Source organism: Microcebus murinus, chromosome 13 (assembly GCF_040939455.1).
Source record: "Microcebus murinus isolate Inina chromosome 13, M.murinus_Inina_mat1.0, whole genome shotgun sequence".
In the NCBI taxonomy this organism is placed as follows: domain Eukaryota; kingdom Metazoa; phylum Chordata; class Mammalia; order Primates; family Cheirogaleidae; genus Microcebus; species Microcebus murinus.
In genome coordinates, this window is record NC_134116.1 from 80,630,306 (window position 1) to 80,657,987 (window position 27,682).

The 27,682-nt window shown below is 37.4% G+C and overlaps 1 protein-coding gene across 3 annotated transcripts in view; it reads right to left on the reverse strand.

Annotated features, from left to right (window-relative positions):
* IFT88 (intraflagellar transport 88) overlaps nt 1-27,682 on the reverse strand; it is an 81,700-nt gene continuing 54,018 nt past the window's right edge. For 2 of the 3 annotated variants that reach the window (XM_076009563.1, XM_012778654.3), the window contains 6 exons: nt 22,958-23,010; nt 20,181-20,246; nt 14,777-14,883; nt 10,307-10,373; nt 560-670; nt 1-313 (listed from right to left, as the gene is read on the reverse strand). In XM_076009563.1, coding sequence (XP_075865678.1) covers nt 192-313; nt 560-670; nt 10,307-10,373; nt 14,777-14,883; nt 20,181-20,246; nt 22,958-23,010 — 526 coding nt within the window. In that variant the 3' untranslated portion in view covers nt 1-191. The remainder of the gene's footprint in view (nt 314-559; nt 671-10,306; nt 10,374-14,776; nt 14,884-20,180; nt 20,247-22,957; nt 23,011-27,682) is intronic. The other variant, XM_076009564.1, reaches the window with a different exon arrangement.

Sequence of the window (27,682 nt, forward strand, 5' to 3'; positions counted from 1 at the left end):
TGAGTTTCACATGTTTTTATTCCATAAAAAAAAAAAAAAACTTAAATACAAACTCATAGAACAGAATACACTTATTTAAAGTTTTGACACTGTATACAATTGAAATTTGAATATTTTATCCAAAGTTTAACATGAGTATTATCTTGCAAGGTGATTTCTTTCTTTTAATGAAGAACATATTAAAGTGTATATTATTCTGGAAGCAAATCATCTCCCAACTCTTCATCAGCAAAATCATCCTCGTCAATTCTTTTTTTGGCTGCAGTTTTTGGTCTTTCTATTTGAGGGCCAAGTGGATCCACATAGGAGGCATCTAGGTTTCAAAACAGATGGTTACATTAGAGTTACATAGAAAAATGAAACAAATATGAAACCAATTAGTCTCATCATCAACACTGAACAACTCAGAGTGAACAGAAATGGTCTCCCAAGTCATTTAAAATTTTGTCTGTGAATACCAAATTTTTAATAATTCCCAATCACACATTTTTGCCATCTCACCAGTCTTCTTCAGACCTGCTACACCTGTAGGAACTGGGTGGGGAGTACCAGCACTTGCCTATTTCTTTGTTACTGCTACTTTCATAAGGTTCATTTGTCCCAGGTAAAGCTCTGAGTCTGGCACTTAGTCGTTCACCTTTACTACTGGCACTACAGTTCTGGCCACTATCTGAAAACACAAAAATAAAAATGCATTTGTTTAATACGTTGAGAAAACATAACACTATATTATGCATCTTAAAGCATACTTATTTGCCAAGAAATAGGCAGGTTGCTTCATTTGGAAGCCAACTTCTTAGGGATGTCATTCTTGATTTCTGAAATTTAAAAGAAATCTCTTGTAGGAAATCTCTAATATAGATAAAACATCATGTAAGAGTAGTCTTTATATGTATTCTTTCAAATGTGTGCATATAGGTTTCAACTTTATAGAAGAATTTATGAGAAGTTAGAAGACTACCCTAACTAGTATAACCTAGCAAAGACCAAAGAGCATCTGAAGAAAGAATGAATGGGAAGTCATAAAGATCAGTCTGAGCTGTATCTTCAACCTCATGTCAAGGCTGATGAGAGGCCCTAAAACCACATCATAAGAAAAATAGCAGAAGAGGCTAGGTAAGCTTAACCTGGATGGCAGAGAACCTAGATCACACAATCACTTTATTCAAACATTTGAAGAGTGTTCATATAGAAGAGGATTAGATTTCCCCTGTATAGTAGGATAGATTTTGACTCAATAAGGAAAAACTTAAAAAGAATTACAGCTGCCAAAATATGGAATGGCTGCCTTGGTAAAGAATGCAATCTGCACCACTGAAGATGTTTCGATAGGTGTGAACACTAATGTTAGTGGGAGACATCAGTGGTACTTTTTAACTCTAAATTTCTAGCATTATATTTTCTAAAAGAACCAATCTTCTGGTTTTTATTTCTTCCCCTTAAAATTCCTACAATTGTATTTAAAAAAATATATCACGTAAGCTTTGCTTTTAATGACAGCTGTCCACCAATATATACTGATCATTTCCTTTTGGAGGATACTTCATATTTTAGTTTACTGGTAATGTCTCGGGGAATAAATTTGAACAAGACAGTCTTTAAAATTCCCACATTTTAAGATTAGCCAGCTGACCCAATATTGTAAGTCCTCTCTGGGTTCTTATCCAAAACATTATCATGTCTCCTACTATTGATGTTACTAGAAAATAAAATGCCTCAATTTAATGCATTAAGTCTATATGCTTTAGTATGTTTTTAATTATTTTGTTCCTCTCTAATTTTTTGTTAACATAAGGTCATTTTTTTCCACCCAGAAATGTATATGGGTGTCTTTCAAACCTCCCAAGTGAGCACTCAGGTCAATAAAGTCTGAAAAACATTTCTCTAGGCAATATATCTTTTACCTCACTTTTTTTTTTCTTTTTTGAGACAAACTCTCACTCTGTTGCCGGGGCTAGAGTGCCGTGGCGTCAGCCTACCTCACAGCAACCTCAAACTCCTGGGCTCAAGCGATCCTCCTGCCTCAGCCTCCTGAGTAGCTGGGACTACAGGCATTCGCCACCATGCTCGGCTGATTTTTATATATATATATATTAGTTGGCCAATTAATTTCTTTCTATTTTTATGGTAGAGACGGGGTCTCGCTCAGGCTGGTTTTGAACTCCTGACCTTGAGCAATCCGCCCGCCTCGGCCTCCCAGAGGAGAGAACAGTTTATATCCTCTTCTCTACCTCCCTGCAACTCATTTACTTTTTAAATCATTGGTATCTGAATTTTGTTTCTAACAGTGTTCCTAGACTGCTTTATTTAGGGCTATCAACACTGTCTTGGTTGAAAAATCTAATTTCCCTTTGTAGTCTTCAAGGCCTAATAAATCAATACATATTCAATAATTCTTCAACATTTCCCTCTTCCCTTAAAGCTAGGAAGCCTATCAACTGTCCTCCATGGTTTCTTATTTTTTAAAAGTGCTATTTAAAGTCAAACTTTCTAAAAAATTCTCCCCATTCTTCTGAATGTTACAAACATGTGGCCCTTACACTTTCGAATCTCTTCTTAAACGATTCTCTTTTGGTGAGCTACCAACTGATTTCATTAACCATTAGACATTTTTTTAAAGTTAGTTTTCGTCTCTTTCTCTCCCATCCCCAAGATCACATTCAATTTAGCCCCAAGATGCAATCATTAAATCTATTCTCATTCCTTAAGTATGATGAAATTTTTGTTTATAACCAAAAATACTGAAGAAAGTCAGAAACACCTTTGAGACCTTCAGCCAGAATCTACCGTCCAACTTACTTTTAGGTACTCTGTAATCTGATTTGCAAGTGACCTATCCTCTTGTTATGAGGAGCTGATCTTCCATTGCTCCTGTCCCTTTCCAAAGTAAAGGGGTGGCAGAGCACACCTATGAATCCGAAGTGTCCTCCCAACCACCACCATCTAAGAAAATAATGGCATCACCAGCTTAGACGACATAACTCACATAATTTTATAAGGACCACTGCTTGGGTCTAGCCTCACTCCGAGAATTCCAGCTCATTCTTACATTGCTACAACTGTGATTCTCAGTTTGATGCCACCCTTCACCCTCTACTCCTACTGATCCGATAACATTATTATCCAACAAAACAGATAACAGGGATATATCAAAATTGGAAAAGTTGACCCTGATAGCTACTGTAATAGATAGGAAAGTGAGAGGGAGCCTATGGAGGGACTCAGTGAAGATGCAAGCAAAGGAGGTAACTGATTTACTGTTGTTATTATATTGTGCAACTTAAATGCTTAACCCAATAGCTGGCAAGTAAAGGAGAAGCTAGAAGGATGTTGGTATTTACTGAGCACCTACCATGGTCACAGACTTGATAAATGTTTATTTGTTGACAGAAATGCAGAAAAGTAGGAAGGGCAACAGAAGGAAAAAAACCTGATAAAATGTGTGTTTGTGTATATGTGTGTGCACACACACATATATGCAAGATATACGTGTGTGTATATTTCACAGATAGATATATGCATGAATATGTGTCTATTTGTATATATATATGTGTACATACTTTTTTTGGTAAAATTTCTAAACTGGATTCCCTGTGCTTTTTGTAATTTGCCTCTGATGGCAATTAATTACAAAAAAAAATTCACAAACGTTTTGATTATTGGCAGCATTACTGGAATAAATGTCCAGCTTTATAAATTGGTAACTTCAAAAACCAACACTCATTTTTATACATAATTTCTAGGATTTTTGTTTTAAAAAAACAAAATTAAACTCTATAGTAAGCCAGAGGGACACTTGTTTACCTTTACCTTCAAGCACGGATAAACGTGACACTGCAGTGGTGGGAAAAACACTGGCGGCAGCACGCTCCGAGGTCCCCCACGGCTGCAGTACGAGCACGGATGCTGGAGGTGGCGTGGCCACTAGTGTGCCAGGCACCGCCATGCGCGCCTTTTGTCAGACAGGAATCATGGCAACCACACTCACCCTTACAAGTGCTTCCCTATGTCAGGAATTATTTTAGGAGCTTTCCACGTATGACCTCATCTCTTCTTTTCAACAATCTTTTTAGGTAGGTCCTATTTGCACTCTCATTTTACTGATGAGGAAACTGTAACAAAGAGACTACGTAACTTGCCCAAGGTCACATAAGATGCGGAAGGTTGAGAAAGGGGGTCCATGGATGTTGAATGAATGCCAAGACTGAGGAATTACTTACAATGACCTCAAACTCAGGACAACAGGCTAAGGCCAGAGGAAAGAAGCATGTTCTGTTGAAGACATAAAGCCTCACAGACTCTGTTTTGTGTGTATGGACATACTTGAAGGTGGCTGAACTATAAACGGCTAAGACAGTTTTAAGAAGAAAGTTTCACTGATACAGAATCTGATTGTTCAAGTTGCACACTCAGACTGGAGGCTTAGCGCTTTGCCCAAAAGGATAGTTCCTAGGCTCCACCTGTCACTACCAAGAATATTCATGGAGAGTATGGCTTAGAGCAGAGATTAGCAGACTGTAGTCTGTGGGCCAAATCTGGCCCATCTTGTTTTTACACATCCAGCAAGCTAAGAATGGTTTGCACATTTTTAAATGGTTGAGAAGAAAAGCAAAGAAGAATGATATTTCATGACACATGAAAATTATGACATTTAAATTTCAGTGTCCAACAATTAAGTTTTATAGGACGCCTTCACACCCACTTACATACTGTTTGCAGCTGCTTTTGAGATATAATGGCAGAGTGCCGCAGTGCCCACCGAGGAGATGTAGCCCACAAGCCCCAACTGTTTATCATCTGGCCCTTTACAGATAGAGTATGCCAACCCCAGCTTAGAGAATTACTCTACCAGAACACAGGGGACTCGTTAGCAGACTGGACCAGCAGGGACACTAGCATATGCAAATTTCTTCTGGAACTGTAACAGGAGACAACTTTATACTACAGTGCTGTTAATATTAATTACTCATCAAGCTACCCCAAAGTCACCGGATACGAGGGGGTCCAGCAAGACTGCAATCTAAGTCTCTAGGGTGAAGGGTGCTCAAGTTGGGACTGAAGCTAACAGGAGTGATCCTCAGAGAAATGACAGCACCTGCTCTCAGCCTCTCAAGACTGACTCCTCCCCGTGGGCTGTGTTTTGTTGCCTGGTCCCTTCGTGTTCGGGTGTATACGCCTCCTGCGAGTGCACGCTCCTTGACAGTAATCTCCGTGTCTCTCCGTCCCTGGTGGGCACTGAGCATGACTTGCTCACTCTCTGTGCACCATCGAGGCCCAGCGAAACCGTGGAAAGGTGTTCTAGCCAAGCTCACCCTTGGTCTATAATTTTAAAATACAACTTCAGGTTTTTAAAAATAAAATACAACATGGTTACAATGTACCTTATAAAAGATATGTTCCTCAAAAAGTGACCATAAAGTGAATTTCTGTTCACTGAGTCATATTATCCTGATTTTCATTATAAAATTATTTTCACTGTAAAATTGATACATTTTCATAGGAAATGTTCACACCTAAGACACAATCAAAATCAAACTCAAAAGATACAGCAAGCCATTAAAAAATACACAGAGGAAGCAAAAAAGCAATTTAAAAATGAAACCTTAATAACACCGTACTCAAAGTAAGTCACAAAATGCCACTATCATGCAAAAATAGAAAATGCCATATGAGAAGGCATTCTTGTGTCTTGAGGACAGCTACACATGAGAAGCAGATGTGTTCTGTGAATTTCCTGCCCTTTTAAATGCAGCCAACACAATAGGCAGGCATATGGTTATTCTCTTCATCAGTTTATCCGTGGAGAATATAAATAACATTAACTATCAAGACTTTGAAATCATAGAAAATAGCTTTGCTTTTGGAAGCTGACTTTCAGTGTGACTTAATTTTTTTTCTGAATTGATGTTTTGGCACTGAGTTGCTAAAACCTTACCCTCAAATTTTGCATTTAAAAAAGTAACGCATTTTTACTTCAAGTAGTTAAAATAAGTTCATTTCACATTAATTCTATAAAAACAAAGTACTGAAAATCTTGTGGTATCAAAAAGTCTAAACCAAACCCTATTCTTTTCAATGCAGTTTGTACCAAGTAATGACAATAATAGCAGCTACCATTACTAAGCCTCCGGGACATGCCAGGCAGTGTGTGGGCTAGTGCCATGGGTTGTACATACAATGCTCATGCCACCTTATTGAAGCTCCCCAAGGTGACACCCTTGGAGGGACAGCGCCAGGGTGTGAGGCTGTAGGCTGGATGACCAAAGACTGTCACACACTGGGAATTTGGCTGTGTTGGTAATAGCAGTAGTGACCTTTATTTAGCCACTCTAGCACATTGGGTCTTAGCACTATCTCTTTTAATACAGCCCTGTGGTTCTCTCGGTGTGGTTCCAGGGCCAGCAGCACCTGGGAGCTTGTTAGATGTTCATATTCCTGGGCCCCAGCACAGGCCGACTGAGTCTGAAACTCTGGGGGTGGGATTCAGCAGTCTGTTTAACCAGGCTTCCAGGTGATTCTGATACACATTAGAGTTTGAGAACCGCTGAAGAAGGGCACTAAAGTTCACTATGCAAATTATTAGCAATAATGAAGTGGCAATGAGACTGGTCTGATCCACAAAACAAAAACCCACAACAGTTTACAAGGGCCCTTAAACATTTCAAAAACAGCTATATAGCATAAATCAATAATTCAGATACACTAGATAAAGTTTCTTATGGTCCTCTATCCTAGGCAATACTTAAAAAATTTAGGGGAGGCGCTGCATTAGTTTTAACAGATTATACTTAAACTGGCTTCAGGCAGGCCTCCTGTGGGTTCATATAAAAACTGTTCCTTCCCTGATCTGAACTATGAATCTAATGCAGGCAGAGGGGTGACTATTTCCATTCTAATACGTACAGGCACACTCTAGGTTTCACAGGTTAGAGGTGGAAGATACGTGAGATCGGGCTCCTTTTTACCTGTAGGTTTGTCCTGGGGATTCCTAACCGGAGAATGAGAATGGATAAGGGACACTGCGCACAGAGTGCCCAGGGAGGTGGTTGCAGTGAGGATGGGGTGCATCCACAGTGGGCTACAGGTACCCTGGGAGGGCCCCCCCAGGCAAAAGGAAGGAGAAAGGGAGAGAGGCATCCACAGCCTGGTTTATTCTGACTTCAAAGCCAGGCCCAGCCTTGGAGCGTGGCCTGTGCTGAAAACTGGAGAAGGAAACCGAAAATATGATTCCTAAAAAAGTGTAAGGGTGGACACAGCACAACCACCACAAGAGGCGTCCAAAGTAGGCTGCAGGATGAAGTGAAGTCTAGGGTGATATGTAACTCATGGTGTCAGGGGCAAAAGGGCAAATGATAGGAGGAAAAAGCACCCCGAAAGGGACTGTCTAGTGCTTTAAACTTGTGCCAAGAGAACCAAGTAACATGAAACCTTGCTGGTAAAATGCCTCACGAGCACAGAGTTTCTACTCTGAAAGTCCCTCATCTGAGAATAAAGCTTATTTGTGCACCAGAACTATTTGTGTTGGACTGGATGACAGAGAGGAAAATTGATTAAAAATGAAAAAGCAGCAGCAGGGGGTCAGGATGAGGAGATGACTTTTCGACAAGAAGGCCTCTCTCTTTTTGCACACAGGTATCAGATCTGGGCGGCCAGCCCTGCTTTCCTTCCTCGGCCCCTCTTCACTGCCCTAACCTTGACCAGAGGAGGTCCCAGGACGGACGCAGCCCTCTCCTGTTCCGAGCCCAGCAGGACTGAAGGAGCACTGCGGGAAAGGTCGCCAGGGAGGCCAAGCGATTCCTCACCCCAGAGGATCTGGAATGCATCTGATGTTTCCAAGAGATAGCCGCCAGTCTTCCCAGGGATACTTTCTTGGAGTGGGACCCTGTACACCATCCTCTGGACTTGGGGGCAGGGCCACACTATTCAGCAGTGACTAAGGCATGCTCTAGCATGCTCTGGGAGGTCCTGCTGTCTGAGACAGATTATCAGAGTGAAGACATCGGGAAACTGAGGCTCAGGTTTAAGGGAGAGATTTCATAAGCTTATGGTTTAAGGGAGAGATTTCATAAGCTTATGAACTATGAGGGACAGCTCTGAGAACTTAACATTAGTTTGCTAATGTTTAGAAGGAACTGGTTGCTTATTAAGAACTTAAGATTTTCAGAGGAAAGTGTAGGATCCTGAGGGGTAGTGAACTGCTCCTAGAATTTTAATAAATAATTAGTACTTCCTGAGGGGTTAAGACAATTACTCCTTAAAGGGGACGCTCAATTTCAAGAGAGCTCATATCACATATTTCCTGGCTCCGAAGAGCAAGTAGCATCAAGTTGGTTTGGTGAACCTTCTAGAGTTTCTTTTAGCTGATGCACAATGCCTTGTCTTCTGACTTTTTGGCTGTTAAGAACATTTCTGGTATAGATTCATGATCCCTCATCTACAATTCCAAACTCCAAAGAGCTCTGCACTTAGTCTTAGCCAAAAGGCCAAGAAGCAATTCCAAAGAGCTCTGAAAGCCAAGTTTTCAGGTGGCAATACATGAATTTCTTGGGCATAAAACTTGACTTGAATGAAGGTATTTTTAGTTTTCATTTATCCTTAGTTTAAATATTCATGTTTCACTGCATTAACAAGGAACGACGTTTCACTACGAGATGCTTTACATGGATAACGTGATACATGGCTAATACATCATAACTCCAAAAAGTTCTGATTCTACAGCACACCCAGCCTCAGAGGTTTTAGGTAAGGGGTTGTGGGTCTATATAGCTGTCTTTGGCTTATGAAGAATTGCTGGGGCCAGATGTCTCAGATTTAATGTAACCTCAGATGGTCAAATGGATCTAGTCAAGCATGAGTTTGGGGGAGGTGTGTATGTGGCAGAAGAAGATACCTGGGGTCAGGGGACAGCAAGAAGACAGCAGCGTCCAGCAAGACCACACAGGCTGAAGAGGTAGAAGTGACTGCTCCTTGATGTGGCAGACACCCTTTGGCACTCGGACTCAATGCCGCTTTTACGAAGTTCTCAAGCCCTGGGTAATGCCTCCTGTGCCTAAGTAAACAGGACAGGACTACGAGGTTCAGACGCAGATGCTGGACTGACCCTTGGGGAATCAAGCGGTCTGGCTAAAACTACATGCCGTTGATGCCTCTAACTGCCTACACATGCCCAGCAAAGCAGATCCCTGAATTCAAGAAAGAGTCTTTGTCTCAGCTGCAGTTTCCATCCGTAGGGAAGTTAGAAAACACACGTGCATTTCTCTATCATGGCAGCACTCACAGCAGCATTGGAAACATGTGTGTCTTTCCAACTAGATTCTAACTTTCTGAAGCATGGGAACCACGCTGTATTTGTCCCCACGTCCTTGGCACTTGGCACAGTGTTTGGCACACACAGTGTACATCTAATAAACGTGTAAATGAAAGAAAGGCTTACCTAAACTAAGAGCTAATTTGTCTTTGTCCTGACTCCTAGATCACAAAGAGATAAGACAGAGTGCAGCTGGGTAGTCACGTGGAGCTGGATGATAGATGCATGAGAGTGCTAGTATGGATAGGAGAGATGTAGGTGTATTTATAGATCCCAATTTGGCCTTTATTTTTTCAATCAGCTTCTTTAAAATCACCAAATTTCTACTAAGTTTAATTTATACAATCTGCCTGTAGTAGAGAAAGAAAGTAGATTTTTGTTCATGGGGAGAAGGGGCAGAAAACTAAATAAAATGTATTACGTAATGATATCACAAGAAGTCACAGAGCGAAGGAATTTTAGAGATGTAAAGAACTTTAGAATCACTGAAAGCCCACAGCATTGTGCGCCCAAAGACATATATATGTTGTCATGATCAAGACTGGGACTTGCACCATGTCTCCTAACTCCTAGATTGGCACTATTGCTACACTAAAAGTCAGACTAAAGATTTGGGGCCGTCAATGTTCTAGAAGACCATCCTACTTCTCATGGTACTTCCTTCAAATGGAAAATTTAAAAGTGTAACACAGTAAAACCACATCAGTATGCCCATCAATGATAATGTGTCCAACCTGACAGGCTGATTAATAAACAAAAAACTCATGAATTAACCAATTCACAGAAACAGGCATGGTTATTTATAAACTGAAATCTGCTTAACATTTATACTCATTTACATATCAGATTGCTTACCAAATTAATTAGAGTAAGTGAAGTTTTACTGTGTATAAAACAGACAGACAAAGGACACTTTTAGATTATTTCAAGATGTTTCTAGAAGCCCGTGGGCCAGAAATCTGTCAGACCCAGCCTTTTAGGGAACCGAGAGACACTTACCACTGCTGGCACTCCCCTCTCTTTTGCCTCGGGAGCCTCCGCTGCCGTCTCTGCCCGACTTTATGCGCTAGAGCAGTAAGAAGACAAGTTTAGAAGAATAAACAATATTCCTTCAAAGTTGAATATAACTAGAGGTTGATTTTTAAAATTAACATTACCATGTGACCCTTAGGACAAATTCATCAGACCTGAGAGTTGATTCTACAGAAAAACAGACTGAGTTGTTTTGTAAGCAAAGGATTCAAAGCTTGCCCTCCAAGACTCTTGAGAATACCAAAGTGGCACTTTAATTTAAAAGTACAGTTACCTTTGCTTACACAAACAACTCAAAAACCAAACAGTATTTTCTTGACATGAAGGTTTAGGGCTTAAACAAAATACTTAATTTAAGGGAGGAGTGCATGAGAAGGGGAATCTAAAAATGGCCATTTCCTGCACTAGCCCTAATCTATAATAGTTGGACCTGAACTATTAATATTTGAGGGTTAGGGAAAAGGTAAACTGGCTTTTGAAATTCAACTTCTAAACTAAAGGCCTTATTAAATCTCACAAAACCCCTAAGATCTGTCCAACAGCCTAGTTTCTTAGATCCAAACCCACCCTCAAAGCATAAGAAATATCTCTATGCTGTGATATTCTCCAATTTCTTTTTACCTTTTAGGGTTCTTTTGTGTTTTGCTTAAGTGTGAGAATTTTTGTATCAACAATGAATCTGCCTCAAGTCACACTGAATATGGAACAAAAAAAAAAGACACAAATCTGTATTACTGACATGGAAAGCTGTCCATATTGTTTTGCTAAATGGAAGGAAAAGGCTATAAGACAGGATTTTTGTAAAAATCCCATTTTTGTTGAAAAAGTCTCATTTCAAAAATATACATATCAATATATGTTTGCATGTATTTGGATAAGATGCTAAAAGCAATGTCTAAGTGGTAAAATGACCACATTTAATGGTAAATTTTTATTTGAATTAAAAATTATTTATAAAAATGACCTGCCTGAATTTTTAAAAGAAGATTTATTTTAATAACATTTTTAAAAGATGGTATTGCTATTCTGAAAAATATATGATGTCATTCCCACTTTGGAAAAAGATGAGAGAAGAAGTTATAGAATAGAGAAGCAAAGTAGATACAAGTAAAATAGTGAAACAAATTAAATAAATAAATGTTGGCAGAGAGAAAATAAACATTTTTTTCCCTTTAAGCCTACTCTTAAATATGAACATATGATCATACATGTCACAAACTACTCTTCTGGAACTGAAATAACAACCAAGCACAATGGAAAGAACAATCTTCCTTTCTATAATAGTTCCAGAAAGAGAACTAGTTTCTCTCAAAAATCTGTTTATATAAAACTTTTAACATTTTTAAACTAAGAGTTGGGAGCTCAGGGAGATACAATTATCCTGACCCACATAAACCTGAATGGGTTTATCTTCCTCTCTTAAGTCTACACAAATCTTTTTCCATTTTTAAACAATTAAAAAAAAATCCATAGCCTGATTTATTTCATGTCTACTTTTCCCTCTTAAGTCAGAACCTATATCCTGAGCTGGTATTTGATCAAAGTGACCCTTTGGGGGTATAAAGTTTAAATGCTTCTCAAATTTTGGCAACCTATAAAAATCATCTAGAAAACTTGTTAACACACACACAGATTCCTGGTCCAGACACCAAACGTTGTAATCTGGGGTGGGTTTGGGTAAGTCTGGGGTGGGGCTAAAAGCTTTCAACACTAAGAAACTCTCAGGTGATTCCGAGGCTGTACTGGTCCACAGACCACACTTTGGCGCTATTCTCACACCCTACCCTTCACTCCAATTATCACAGGCTGATGGCAAGGAACATTTTAATTCCTGGTAGGAGTTACTAACCTGTCTGGATGCAGATTAAATAAGGATTTATATCAACAGAAAATCACTATCATCAACCCTCCATATCTGTAGGGTTCTGCATCTGCAAATTCAACCAACTGTGAATCAAAAATATTTGGAAAAAAGCTAATAAAAGTAACAATGGCCCGGGCGCTGTGGCTCACGCCTGTAATCCTAGCTCTTGGGAGGCCGAGGCGGGCGGATTGCTCAAGGTCAGGAGTTCAAAACCAGCCTGAGCAAGAGCGAGACCCCGTCTCTACTATAAATAGAAAGAAATTAATTGGCCAACTGATATATATATAAAAAAAAATTAGCCGGGCATGGTGGCGCATGCTTGTAGTCCCAGCTACTCGGGAGGCTGAGACAGAAGGATCACTCGAGCCCAGGAGTTTGAGGTTGCTGTGAGCTAGGCTGACGCCACGGCACTCACTCTAGCCTGGACAACAAAGCGAGACTCTGTCTCAAAAAAAAAAAAAAAAAAAAGTAACAATGCAACAATAAAAAATAAATAAAATTAGAGTATAATAGCTATTTACATAGCATTTACATAGTATTAGGTAGTATAAAAAATCTAGAGATGATTTAAGGTACATGGGAGAATGTGCATGCAAATATGACTCTATTTGGTATCAGGACTTGAGCATCCTTGGATTTTTGACATGGGGGGAGTTCCTGGAACAACCAAGAATGAAGAAATTAAATTAATAGTAAAGAAGAAATTAAATTAATAGTAAACTACAAAAAAATTATGAAAATTGTGAATCTCTTTAAGAGGGGATGTTTTGGTCTTTATCCCTTCAAGTGTATTTCCCAGGAATTCCGAGGAATCAATATTTCCTAAAGCTTTATGCTCAATTTGGCAGCACATACACTAAAAAAGTGTTTCCTAAAGCTTGAGCTAAGATCCTTTGTGAACTGGCTTCAAGGAAGCTCTCCGGGGAGTTTTAAACTTCTTATTGTTTAAAAGGGGTCAACACTGGAAATCTAATAAATCTGATGTGCTAACGTATACATCATCTTAAGACTGTAAGTTGCAAGAAGCAAATTATGCAAGATCCATATTTGCAGTAGTTTTGTGTTCACTGTTTAGTATAACTAACTTAAACTGCTGATGCTTAAACTTGTGAAGTGTGAAGAATTTGACTTTTTACTGTAATTTACATAATGAATTGAGTTCCAAAGAATATTCTTGGTTTGAAATATATACTTCTTTTTGAATCTTTATAATGAAACACATTTAATAGTGATTATGATGACAATTATGATCATTTGAACTTCCATTTATACCAGTTTACATTTTGCAAAGTTTTCATACAAGTTACCTAATTCAATTAGTATTTGATACATGGTATTAAATTGGTCATTACAGTAGGTTTTACCTATATATGCTAGCATGGGATTTTATTTATTTTTATTTTTTTGAGACAGAGTCTCACTCTCTTGCCTGGGCTAGAGTGCCATGGTGTCAGCTTAGCTCACAGCAACCTCAAACTCCTGGGGTCAAGCAATCCTTCTGCCTCAGCCTCCCGAGTAGCTGGGACTACAGGTACACACCACCATGCCCAGCTAATTTTTTTAATATATATTTTCAGTTGGCCAATTATTTTCTTTCTATTTTTAGTAGAGACAGGGTCTCGCTCTTGCTCAGGCTGGTTTCGAACTCCTGACCTTGAGCCATCCGCCCACCTCGGCCTCCCAGAGTGCTAGGATTACAGGCATGGGTCAATGTGCCCGGCTAGCATGGCATTTTCATTCCAACTTGATATTTTACAGGTCTTTCAAAGTAAAAGCCTACCTTTTCTCATGTCCTTTTACAACTGATACTTTTAAGAGAATAACCAAGACACATTTTACAAGTAAAAATAAGATAACCACATTTTGAAAGCAAATAGTGAGTTCAGATTTTTTCTATATTCAAGATAATTAAATTCTTGACAAAGTACTTTGTCACTATATTTGCACAATGTAATAAGAAAAAGAACCAATTTAATTCCTCACTCCGAATTGTTATTTCCAATATAGCAACATAAGCTTCAACAACATATTTTCTTTTTATGAAAGGCAGGTAATCATATTAAATTTTTAAACAGTGTAGGCTCAAACTTAGGAAAGGTTATTTTTTTAAAGAAGTAAAAATAACATTGTTATTCTACATATTGCATGAAACATTGAAATGTCATATTATTAATATTAACCATGTTCTACTATATTAGGAAATAGCTTAAAAAAAAAAGGACTACTGTTGTAGACAAATAATTGCCTCTCATGGGCCACAGGAATCTCCAATTAAAATTAAGTCTTCAAATTAACCTGTAATTATTTCAAGTTCTGGAAAATTATAATTATTTGCCTGTTAGTAGCTACCTAATAAAGACTACAGAATCTATTGCACTTCCTCCTACTGGGAACCCATTTTTACCAGAATTTTATCCTAAAACTAGAATTTTAGTTATTCCTCTCATTATGCCAGAGCAGAAAAAAATTCCGACTGTGTTTTCTGACAGAAGATCCTAACATCATGCATTTGAGGTATAGAAGGCAACGTTTTGAAAATTAACAGATAGCAGTTTGGGGCCCATATGAGATACCTGTTCCCTTATTTCTTTCATCTTTTCCAACCTCTTGAGTTTTGTGGCATATTCTTGAACTTCTTTTAATCCAATATCTGTGCAGAGACGAACCAAGAAACGCAAACCTAAATTGTGAAAAATACATTTAGGAACAAATATATGCACAGTGTTGAAAGTTCAGCAAATCAATGAACTCAGTCTTTTGGGACACAGGTAGGAATGCTGCTCACAAATAGCGTTTCTCTTCTGACAAATAATTGCACTTTGCAATCTCTAGACCTGGGTGAACTGATTTCCTTGGAAGGGGCTTTGAAGAAAATCTCTCTACATGTCTGTCCTCACACTGCCAGATCCTAGAAGGAACATGGCATAGGACACTGCTGGGAAAGAACATAAAATTCAGATGCAACATTTGTTAATGTTCTGTGATAGTTTTATAAATACATATTAATACAAAGAGTTGTAAGGGAGACTAGGTTTAAAAAAATGTAGATAGTCTGTACATATTATAATAATAAATATTTTTACTGTTAGTAAATTCATTTTAATAACTATTATCCACACTATATGCAAAGCATTGGGAATGTAAAAAAAGATATATTTTACAGTCATTGGGCTTGCAGTTGACACCAAATATATATAAAATAATTACAACAAAGGGTGGAAATGAACACCTATGAATCACCATCTGGGTTACAAACTAGAACATTTCAATACCCTACCTCTCTCTGCCTATGCGTTCCTTCTATCCATTCCCATACTTCCACCCCTCAATTTTTCACATTCATCATTTCCTTGCACAAAATAACAACAAAAACCCTTTTATCACTTATATACATATCACCAAATAACATATTGTTTAGTTTTGCTTGCCATGGGTTCTTATAAAAATGGTATTATTCTACATACAGTCTTTTGGAATTTGCTTTTTTGTTCAAGACAGTATTGCTATAATTAGCAAACTTTTAAAAACATACAGTGGATGCTACAAACCATAATAATTCTGTTTTTACATTTATGAGAATGGCCTCTGCCATTTGTGGTCTAAATTACTTTAAAAATGTTTTTATAAGCTCATTTTAAAATGATTTGTTTCCCTCAATACAACAGCACTGCAGGTCATGTAAAACATGTAAAGGTACAAAGAAAAAATAAAAGTTACTCATTAACCTTCCACCCAGAGACAAAAATTAAACATTTTTATATATTTCTTTCTACATTTTTCTTTTATATATTTCTTTCTACATTTTTTCTTTTCAAGAGAATAATCACAGGTTAAATTCAAAGAATAGTTTCTAATGCTTGCAAAATATTTTGCAAGATGCCATCATTTTATTTATTTTATTGAACATTAAAGTTGTTTCTAAATATGTGTGTGCCTCTTTATATCCTTGGGATAAATGACTTAATAGTAGAATCGTTGGACCCAAACAATATGATCATCTTGAGGCTCTTGATATGTATTAAATATCTGCCCTCCAGGAACATTAGTGCATTAGTTTACACTCCCAGCAGAAGTTTATAAGAAGTCTCACAGCTTTCTTTTCCTTAAGGGTAGAATGCTGCTCACACAATAGGGAAAATTGGTATTATAATTTTTTTTCCTACCAGCATCAAGATTAAATGGTATTTTTTCACACCCCACATCACAAGTACCACTTAAATTAGACTTTATAATTATTTAGAATTAACTTCATGTTAAATTAATTTCTACTCTCTCTACTTGTTCTGACATAAAAACATTTTCCTGTTTAAGTGCTAAAGTTTGATTCAATTTTCCATTGAACTTCCAAATTAAGTTTTCAAGTCAACTTTTTGTTTCCCCAAGAAGAGGAAATACGTGTATTTTCTAAGCCCTTATATATCTAAGAATATCTTTATGTTTTTTTACATGCAGAAGTAAAGAAATTCTTGAAACTGTAGAGACACTGTTTCACTGCCTTTGGTATTTAGTGTTCGGTGTTCAGTATTGCTGTTAACTGTCCAATTTTTCTTCCTTTGCCGGTAACAGGGTTTTATCTCTGTTCTAGAATGTTTGCTTCTACTATGTCTTTCATTTTTTATTTTATTGCAAGTATTGCGGTTTATTCCCTGGCAACATTTATAATTCTTAGTTGTATCTCTCTTATCTTCTTTATATATCAAATTTTCTTCTTCAATTTTTGTTCTCTTCTCTGAATTCTGGAAGAACTAACCAGTTTTCTAATTACTAATTTGATTTTCTGCTCTTTTAGTGTCTTCAGGTAGATTTTAATTCTGCTATATATTTTTAGTTTCCCTATAATCTTTTCTTATTTATCATCCTATTATAATCCCCCCCTTATTTTATATTATCCTAATATCTTTTCATCTCAGCTTGTGACTTTCTGCCTCTGAGGCAGAGATCATCATGTGTTCTCTGATTCTTACAGAAGGGGCCAAATAGTTCTGTACATTTTCTTCTGGTTCCTACAATAATTTTTTTGGACTATTCTATTTCTCTGGGTCATAAAAATTATTTATATTTCCTTGTGAAACAGCATTTTTTCATAACTCCATGCTGACTTTTTTCCTCTTACTTAGGCTAAAATGAGGAGAGATCTATCCAGACCTTGTATTTGCCAAGAGAGAAGTGTGTGGCTTGCCTTTGGTACTGTTCTTGGTCTAAAACGATGTTGATAAAATGTCCTTCACTTGCTTTCCTAGGCTAATTTTTTTCTTTCTTTTTTTTCCTTTTTTTTTTTTTTTTTTTTGAGACAGAGTCTCACTCTGTTGCTTGGGCTAGAGTGCCGTGGCGTTAGCTTAGTTCACAGCAATCTCAAACTCCTGGGCTCAAGCAATCCTTCTGCCTCAGCCTCCCAAGTAGCTGGGACTACAGGCAGGTGCCACCATGCCCAGCTAATTTTTTTCTATATATTTTTAGTTGGTCAATTAATTTCTTTCTATTTTTTAGTAGAGACGGGGTCTCGCTCTTGCTCAGGCTGGTTTTAAATATCATCTTATCAGAGAAATATCCCAGCACTTTTCAAATGTTAAGCTACCCACCCTGTCCTGTTAATTCCATTCCCTTAAACCTTCTTCCATCAATATTTCTTCTCTGGCATATTTTCAATTTCTCCCTTTTTTCTAGATCATTCTCATTAGGTAGCAGAAATGTTCACATCTTCTCATCCTTAAAAAACAAGTTTCCCCCTAGCACTCTGGGAGGCCGAGGCGGGCGGATTGCTCAAGGTCAGGAGTTCGAAACCAGCCTGAGCAAAATCGAGACCCCGTCTCTACTATAAATAGAAACAAATTAATTGGCCAACTAATATATATAGAAAAAATTAGCCGGGCATGGTGGCGCATGCCTGTAGTCCCAGCTACTCGGGAGGCTGAGGCAGGAGGATTGCTTGAGCCCAGGAGTTTGAGGTTGCTGTGAGCTAGGCTGACGCCACGGCACTCGCTCTAGCCTGGGTAACAAAGCGAGACTCTGTCTCAAAAAAAAAACACAAAAAAAAAACCAAGTTTCCCTAGACCCTGCTACATTCTTCAGATGTCACCTCCCTTCTCCTTCCTTAAACTACAAATTCTACAAAAGTGGCCCATTTCTTCACCTTCCATTCACATTTCAAACCCATTGCAATTCTGCCTCCACTATTTCCCCGGGGACCTTCCAAAGTCAATGGCTTTCTTCCAATTCTTAACTTTTATACAGTTTTCACTTCACAAACTATCATATCTTTCTTTAAATTCTCCCTTGGTTTCTGGGACATCATTTTTCTTATTTCCCTGATCTTCCTTCTCTGTCTCTTTACTGTTTCTTCTATTCCAATTAAACATTAGCATACTGCATGGTTATACTCCTGGCCCTTCTACTTACCTTATAAACTTCCCTGAGATAGTTCATCCTTTTGCAAACTTCAACTAGTCTGTTTTCTGATAATTTAAAATTAGTATATAACTCCAAACTCTTTACTAGAGAGAGTAAAGGAACATGACTTTCTTTTTTTTTTTGAGACAGAGTCTCACTTTATTGCCCAGGCTAGAGTGAGTGCCGTGGCGTCAGCCTAGCTCACAGCAAGCTCAAACTCCTGCGCTCAAGTGATCCTCCTGCCTCAGCCTCCTGAGTAGCTGGGACTACAGGCATGTGCCACCATGCCCGGCTAAGTTTTTGTATATATATTGTTAGTTGTCCAATTAATTTCTTTCTATATTTAGTAGAGACTGGGTCTCGATCAGGCTGGTTTTGAACTCCTGACCTTGAGCAATCTGCCTGCCTTGGCCTCTCAGAGTGCTAGGATTACAGGCGTGAGCCACTGCGCCCGGCCGGAACATGACTTTCTATGCATTATGGCAGCTTTGCTAAAATAGACTGACTGGATATTTCTACCAGACATCCATGGTATCTCAAAGAAAATCTACCCAAAACTGACATCATTTCCTCCAAATTCTTTCTCCTGTATTTTCTCTCTCACTTTATCCTGAAATTATATCCAATTAATTAAATATCCAAGTTATTATTCTCTTTTTCCTACCTTTACAATTAACCAAATCTCTCTCTCCATGTCATCTACCAACATCATCATTGCATTTTGCCTAAATTCCTGCAGTACAGTTTAGGTAGGTGATTTGGAAATCTAGCTGTTCCTTATACAGAGTTTCAGCCAACCCTTTTCTTTTCAGCACTGGTCAGCACACCTACAATTTCTGATACCTTCAATTCCTGAGCTTTTAAAATTTTTTTTGTAGAGATGGGGTCTCACTCTGTCTCCCAGGTTGGAGTGCAGTGGCATGATCACAGCTCACTGTAACCTCAAATTTCTGGGCTCAAGCCATCCTCCTGCCTCAGCCTCTCGCATAGCTGGAACTACAGGTGCATGCCACCTCATCTTGCTGATTCTTTTATTTTAAATTTTTTATAGAGATGTGGTTTCTACTAGGTTGCCAAGGCTGGTCTCGAACTCCTGGCCTCAAGCGATCCTAACGCCTGGGCCTCCAAAGTAGCTGGGATTACAGGCATGAGCCACTGTGCTGAGCCCCCTCCTGTGGCTCTATGTTAGGAATTGTTTTGCTTCCTGTTGACTTATCCATTACCTACACCTGCAGTTTTTTCTAATCTGCTAAGCAAAAAGTTTCTCAAATTTAATCATCTCTTTGTTCTTGTACATTTGTACTTCTTATAAAATGTCTTTCTGTTTGTAGTATAAGAAAACACATGTTCAATCTGTTACATTTTTCAAAACAGAATTTAGTGGTACATTTAAATCCATTAACGATTAGTACTATAAAAATGTGCACTTACTAGTCAAATTTTCTGATCATATAAACATTTAAAAATATATACCACAAATTACAGGTTGGCATTTATGTATGCAAGTACAGTTGCAATTATAATTATATATTAGAACATAAAATGTGAGAAATCTATAACTTCAAAGTTTTAAAATATAATGTCACTTACATTCGACATTTTCTGGAAATTTTCTATGAATATCTTTATAAGTATCTAATGCTTTCTGATAGTTACCTATAAGTAAAAAAGAAAAATATAAAACATTAGTAAAATATGGAAACTAATAGGATTCAGAAAAATATTAGTTTTAATTCAATATAATGGTACACTTAAGAGTTTAGTAGAAAGATTTCATGTTTGCCAGAAGCATATATACACCATTCTCAATATGTATTCTGGAAGAAAAATAAGATAAAAATAAATTTGAAAAAGGATTAGAGCAGAAGTAAAAGGGTGATGGCTGAAACTTAGTTTCACTTCTTTCCTTCCTTCCTTCCTTCCTTCCTTCCTTCCTTCCTTCCTTCCTTCCTCCCTCCCTCCCTCCCTCCCTCCCTCCCTCCCTCCCTTCCTTCCTTCCTTCCTTCCTTCCTTCCTTCCTTCCTTCCTTCCTTCCGAGATGGAGTCTTGCTGTGTTACCCAGGGAGTGCAGTGGCTATTCACAGGTGTGATCATAGCGCACTACAGCCTCAAACTCCTGGGCAATCTTCTTGCCTCAGTCTCCTGAGTAGCTGGGACAGCAGATGTGAACTACTGTGCTTGGCTCATTTCTTTTTTTTCTTTTTTTTTTTTGAGACAGAGTCTCACTTTGTTGCCTGGGCTAGAGTGCCATGGTGTCAGCCTAGCTCACAGCAACCTCAAACTCCTGGGCTCAAGCAATCCTTCTGCCTCAGCCTCCCAAGTAGCTGGAACTACAGGCATGCACCACCATGCCCAGCTAATTTTTTCTATATATTTTTAGTTGGCCAATTAATTTCTTTCTATTTTTAGTAGAGACAAGATCTCCCTCTTGCTCAGGCTGGTCTCAAACTCCTGACCTTGAGCGATCCTCCCACCTCGGCCTCAAAGATTACTAGGATTACAGGTGTGAGCCACCGCGCCTGGCCTTGGCTCATTTCTTAAAATAAACATTTTAGTGGCAAAAATTAAGAACCATTCAATTTCCTAAAAAAAGATTATTCCAGATGAACAACTGACACATTTAAAATAATTTAAGTAATATACTAGTAGTAATTTCAATGTCATCCATTTGGAAAATATGAAATTATTTACTTAACAGTTTTTTTGAACATTAAAAAGTTTATAGGAAGCAATTTGTTTTGTATTAATAACAAAATAATTTTAGTTTCACATAGTGCCAAAAAATAGAAAAAATGAGTTTGGGTTAAAGATCTTTGCTAAAATCTCAGCAAACAAGTTATTATATCTCTGGACCTCGCTGTACAAGAGGGACAGCTATTCTAATCCTTCAAAGAGTTGTTGTGAGACCTAAATGAAATAGAGATAGGAAGCACCTACCACCCGACAGGTGCTGCTTCTAATCTGCACTTCCATAACTCAAGCAGGCCATGTTTTTAAACCATGAGAATAACTCATATATATGTACATTTTACATATATGACTGATATAGAAATGAACACAGAGAATTAAGAACTCATGTTGATATAAATAAAATGTATATGGTATAGTCATGTTGTATATCCAACAGGAATTATTGTAATGGTAAAGATCACCCCTAAAATGATTTGAGGACTACACTGAGTATGTATTCAAACACTTCTGATGCCATTCTGAAGATGCTCACAGAGATAAAGAAAGAAACCTCCTACAAGACTGGGTGAGAACACACTGTCAACATTTTCAAAATTTGTGCTTCCCTTAGAATTTCTTTTCCTGGGTCATTTTGGTGTGCTACAAGACAAATTATAAGTTTTTTAGCATCTATCTCCTAGCTTAATCTCTGACACTGCAAGCATATCATTCGCTTCACAGTTCCTCTAAAACTAACAGCATCTCTATCCTCCAGGACATGTGCCATCAGTACAGAATGTAATAAAAACAGTAACAAAAACACAAACCAAGATAATCTAGTGATCGTTGATATAAAAAACATAAAGTCCCAATTGTCCTAGTCTGAGCTTTTCTTAGGCTTTTCAGGTGTGAGCTAGTTTCATCAATTTGGCTGAGCACACAGGACATTTATAAACAAGTGAGTAGAAAATAGAAAAACAGTATATATACAGAAGGCCTCTATATACATTTTTCTGTGGTAAATTTGTACAAATAATTACATGTTAACTTTGGAAAATAATGAAACTGTTTTTTTTTTTATTTCAGCATATTATGGGGGTACAAATGTTAATGTTATGTATATTACCACATGAATCTGTTTTTAAGAGAGGGATGGGAATACATTAATTAATACCTAATTTGTAAGCATAACTTTTTGGGTATAGTAATTACGTTTTTCATGTAATGCTTCATATATTTATAGTTATCAAAAGTTAATGTTTTTTTTTTTTTTGAGACAGAGTCTCACTTTGTTGCCCAGGCTAGAGTGAGTGCCGTGGCGTCAGCCTGGCTCACAGCAACCTCAATCTCCGGGGCTCAGCGATCCTACTGCCTCAGCCTCCCGAGTAGCTGGGACTACAGGCATGCGCCACCATGCTCGGCTAATTTTTTGTATATATATTTTTAGTTGGTCAATTCATTTATTTCTATTTTTGGTAGAGACGGGGTCTTGCTCAGGCTGGTTTCGAACTCCTGACCTTGAGCAATCCGCCCGCCTCGGCCTCCCAAAGTGCTAGGATTACAGGCGTGAGCCACTGCGCCCGGCCAAAAGTTAATGTTTTAATAAATAGGCAACTGGAACACAGTTATATGCATAATTACCTAAAAGAAGGAAAGAGGCAAAATATCTTAAAAATGAATAAAATTAAAGCACTTACCACTTCTTCTAAAACAACTAGCTACCATCAGCTGCCATTTCACTTGTGTAGGCCTATAAAAGAAATTAATCAGATGAAATTAGAAATGAAACAAAAATAATCTGTGATGTTCAAACAGTTTTATAAAGCTGTATATCTATCCTATTTTTCAATTATTTTCTGACCTTCTGTTAGATCATTTTTATTATTGAAAATAGCAAATATATAATTTCCTTCACTATTACTTGTTATAGTTACACTTAAATTTAAGAGTCCTTCAAAGTTCATCTGGTTCATGCATTTACTTAGATATTTTTATGAGACCCACTTAACCTGTTTGGTTAAAAACCACTGCATTCTGTTTCAAACATGGTCTTTACTTTTGCCATAATCTTTAATGATAATTCTTAGGCTTGCAAATTTAGTGCCTGAGCAGCAACTTTTGATCCTGCATTTGAACAAACAGGCTTCAACTAAAGAGAAAGTAAAAAAAATTCTTTTTTCCCCTTAAAAAGAAATCAAATTCTTTTCTAAACTAAAAAAACCATAATCAGAACTTCTAAAGACTTCTGTTAAAAGCAAGATGAATAGCAAGATTTGAAGAAAGAAACACCTAAGGAACAATTTAATACTTTTCTCATTTTTTTGAATCTCCCTTCTAAGTAGAAACCTTATGGTTTCAAAGAAAGCCTGAGTTTCTATTCTACTTAATGGAAAATTTAGCTTTGGAATCAGACAGATTTGGCTTTAAATCACAGCCCTGCTACTTGGGCAAGTTACTTAACTTTAAATCCATTGCCTACACGGCCACCCACTGTGATCTAAATAAAATATCTAACCACATTACTTCCCTCCTTAACATCTGTCACCTCTCCTCCACCTACATGCCACATCCAATATTCCAACCCAGTTTATCTACTTTCTAGTGCTTTTCTACCTCTCCAACTCATCTTCCATCATGCCTTGCTTAACATGTCATGTTATGGTGAACTCAAACAGGAACAGGAATGTCCCTGTATTCACAACACTTGCTAGACTCCTGATTTTGGCATACACCAGTGCCTCTGCTTGGAGGCTCATTCTAATCTCTTTACACTCTTCTATGCCAGACTGCATTAGACTGTTGGAATCTCTTAGCACTGTACTTTCCATATGCTGTTATTACTTAGTTATGTTTCTGAATACCAATATTACCCTCCTTCCTCTATAAAGAAAACTACTATACTGATTGCTAACACTGTCAATCTAGCCTGTTTTTGAACTTTAATGAATGAAATCATACAGGTATCCTTTTTATTAACAGTTGAATTATTGAGATATCATTCACATACCATACAATTCACTCAAAGTATACAATAGTTTTTAGTATATTAATTTCTTAAAATTATAAAATATATATAATATTTGGCATTTTAACCATTTTTAAGTGTACAGTTCAGTGCCATTAATTATATTCACAATGTTGTGCAACCATCACCACCATGTATTCCCAAAACATTTTTATGACACCAATCAAAAAACCCTGCAACCATTAAACAATAACTCTTTATTTCTCTCCCCTAAATTCCTGGTAACCTCTAATCTACTTTCTATCTCTATGAATTTACCCATTTTAGACTCTCCATATAAATGAAATCATATGATATTTGTTCTTTTGTGTCTGGTTTCTTTCTCTTAGTATAATGTTTTCAAGGTCTCTCCATGTTGCAGCATGTCTCAGAACTTCCTTTTTATAGAGGAATAATATTTCATTGCAGGTATATACAGCAGTCCTCCCTTATCTATGGGGGATATGTTCCAAGATCCCCCCCCCCATGGATACCTGAAACCACAGATAGTACCAACCTCTATGTTTTTTTCCTATACAAACATACTTGTGATAAACTTTAATTTATAAATTAGGCATGGTAAGAGATTAACAACAATAAAATAGGTCAATTATAATATACTGTAATAAAAGTTATATGAATGTGGTCCCTCTCTCTTGAAATATCTTACTGTACTGTGCCTGTGGGTAACTGAAACCAGGGACAGCAAAACAGCGAATAAGGGAAACTACTGTACCACTTTTTTGTGTGTCCATTCATTGATGATGAACACTTGGGTTGCTTCCACCTTTTGGCTATTGTAAATAATGCTGCTATGAATGCCTAACTGCATGTAAGTATTGGTTTGAGTCTCAGCTTTCAATTTCTTTGGGTATGTACCTAGAAGTAAAATTGCTGCATCATAATTATAAATTTAGCTTTTTGAGTAACTTCCTGTTTTCCATAAAATACATTTTTTTTTTTTTTTTTTTTTGAGACAGGGTCTCATCCTTACTCTGTTGCTTGGTCTAGAGTTCAGTGGTGTCATCATAGCTCACAGCAACCTCAAACTCCTATGCTCAAGGGATCCTCCTGCCCCATGCCCAGTCTCCTGAGTATCTGGGACTACAGGTGTGCATCACCACACCCCGCTAATTGTTCTATTTTTTTGTAGAGATGGGTTCTTGTTCTTGCTTAGGTTGGCCTCGAACTCCTGGCCTCAGGCAATCCTCCTGCCAGGCAATCCTCCTGCTAGAATTACAGGCATGAGCCATAAGCCCGGCCGCATAAAACACCATTTTACATTCCTGCCAGCAATGCACAAAGCTTCCAATTTCTCCATGTCCTCATCAACAGCTTATTTTTTTTTTAAACAGCTATCCTAAAAGATGTGAAGTAGTATCTCATTGTGGTTTTCATTTGCATTTACCAAATTACTAATGATGGTGAGCATCTTTTCATGTATTTACTAGCCATTTATATATCTTCTTTGGAGAAATGTCTATTCGAATTCTTTTCTACAATAAATAACCATAACCAGGACTTCTAATGACTTCTGTTAAAAATATCTAAGAATAACAAGATTTGAAGGAAGGAAAGCCTAGGGAACAAGTTAATACTCTTCTGGGTTTTTTTTTTTTCTGGATCTCCCTTCTAAGTAGAAGCCTCATGGCTTCAAAGACAGCCTCAATTTCTACTCAATTTGAATTGGGTTGGGGATTTTTTGTTGTTGAGGAGTCATAGAATTTCTTTATATACTTTAGATATGAATCCATTGTCAAATGTATGATTTGTAAGTATTTTTCCCACTCTGTGGGTTGTCTTTTCACTCTTCTGTTACCTTTGCTAAGCAGAAGTTTTTAAGTTTGATGAAGTATAATTTATCTATTTATTTCTTGTACTTTCAAGTGTCATATTCAAGACATCATTGCAAAATCCAATGCCATCAAGATTTTCCCCTATGTTTTCCTAATATATGTCTTACATTTAGGTCTTTAATCCATTTTGAGTTAATGTTTTGCATAAGTAATGGATAAGGGTCCAACTTCATTCTTTTGCATATGGGTATCTTGTTTTCCATTCACTTTTTTTTTTGAGACAGAGTCTCACTTTGTTGCCCAGGCTAGAGTGAGTGCCGTGGCATCAGCCTAGCTCACAGCAACCTCAAACTCCTGGGCTCAAGCAATCCTACTGCCTTAGCCTCCCAAGTAGTTGGGACTACAGGCATGTGCCACCATGCCCAGCTAATTTTTTTTTATATATATTAGTTGGCCAATTAATTTCTTTCTATTTTTAGTAGAGATGGGGTCTCACTCTTGCTTAGGCTGGTTTCGAACTCCTGACCTCAAGCAATCTGCCTGCCTCAGCTTCCCAGAGTGCTAGGATTACAGGCGTGAGCCACTGCATCCAACCTGCTCTTCTCTTTCTAATTCCTTAGGTTATTGACTTGAGCTCTTTCTTCTTTTAAAATGTCTTTACAGCTATAAATTTCCCTCTTAGGACTGCTTTCGCTGCATCTCATAAGTTTTAGTACGTTGTAGATCCATGTCTTTCCTCAAATTTGGGAAGTTTGGCCACTATTCAAATAGTCTCTCTCTTCCTTGTTTTGTCTCTTCCCCTTCTGGAATTCCCATAATGCATATGTTAGTCTGATTGATGGTGACTTATAATAATAATTATTATAAATATTAAAGAATATTCTCTAATGCTGCACAATAATGGAATTACACTAAATGCACCAGTTAGGACTAGGATTTCTTGAAGTCTTTTGACATGATTTATGAATATACAGAATATACAAAACAATAGTATAGGTTTAAATCGATTACAAAAATATAAGATTACTAAGAACCATAAAAATCTAAGAGATACAGCAAGGTGAGGAGTTTCTATAGTAAAAAAATATCATAAAAGGAAATTTAACTTAATTCAACTATATGCCACATAGAATATGTAAAGAATATTTAAAGAACTATGTGACCTCAAAACTAACATTCCCATCCTCAAAGAGCTTACATCTTTATATTAGAGGTAAAACTTACATAACAAAGACTTAGCATATATTAATAAAAAAGAGAAAAAGTGAAAATTAAGATATACGGTACAGAAAACAAATGCTCAAAAGAGGGCTGGTAATGTAATTAATGTATATTAAATATTTCTGCAACTGAGATAGAAGGCAAAAACAGGTACAAGTGAAAGTAAATTCATAGGAAAGTAGGGAGAAAGAAATGTTAGGAGAGTTTCTACAAAAGGCTTCTATTTTCTAGGAAGTTGAAGCATAAAATAGGGAGAAGAACTGAGTAGATTTGAGAGGGAAATAGGAGAGGAAGAAACACTTAAGACTGATGAGCTGTGTTCACCTAACACAGATTTGTGTGGCATCAATTTGCCTGGTCACATAATTTATCTCTGTTAGTGCTTCACAGACTGTGTATAG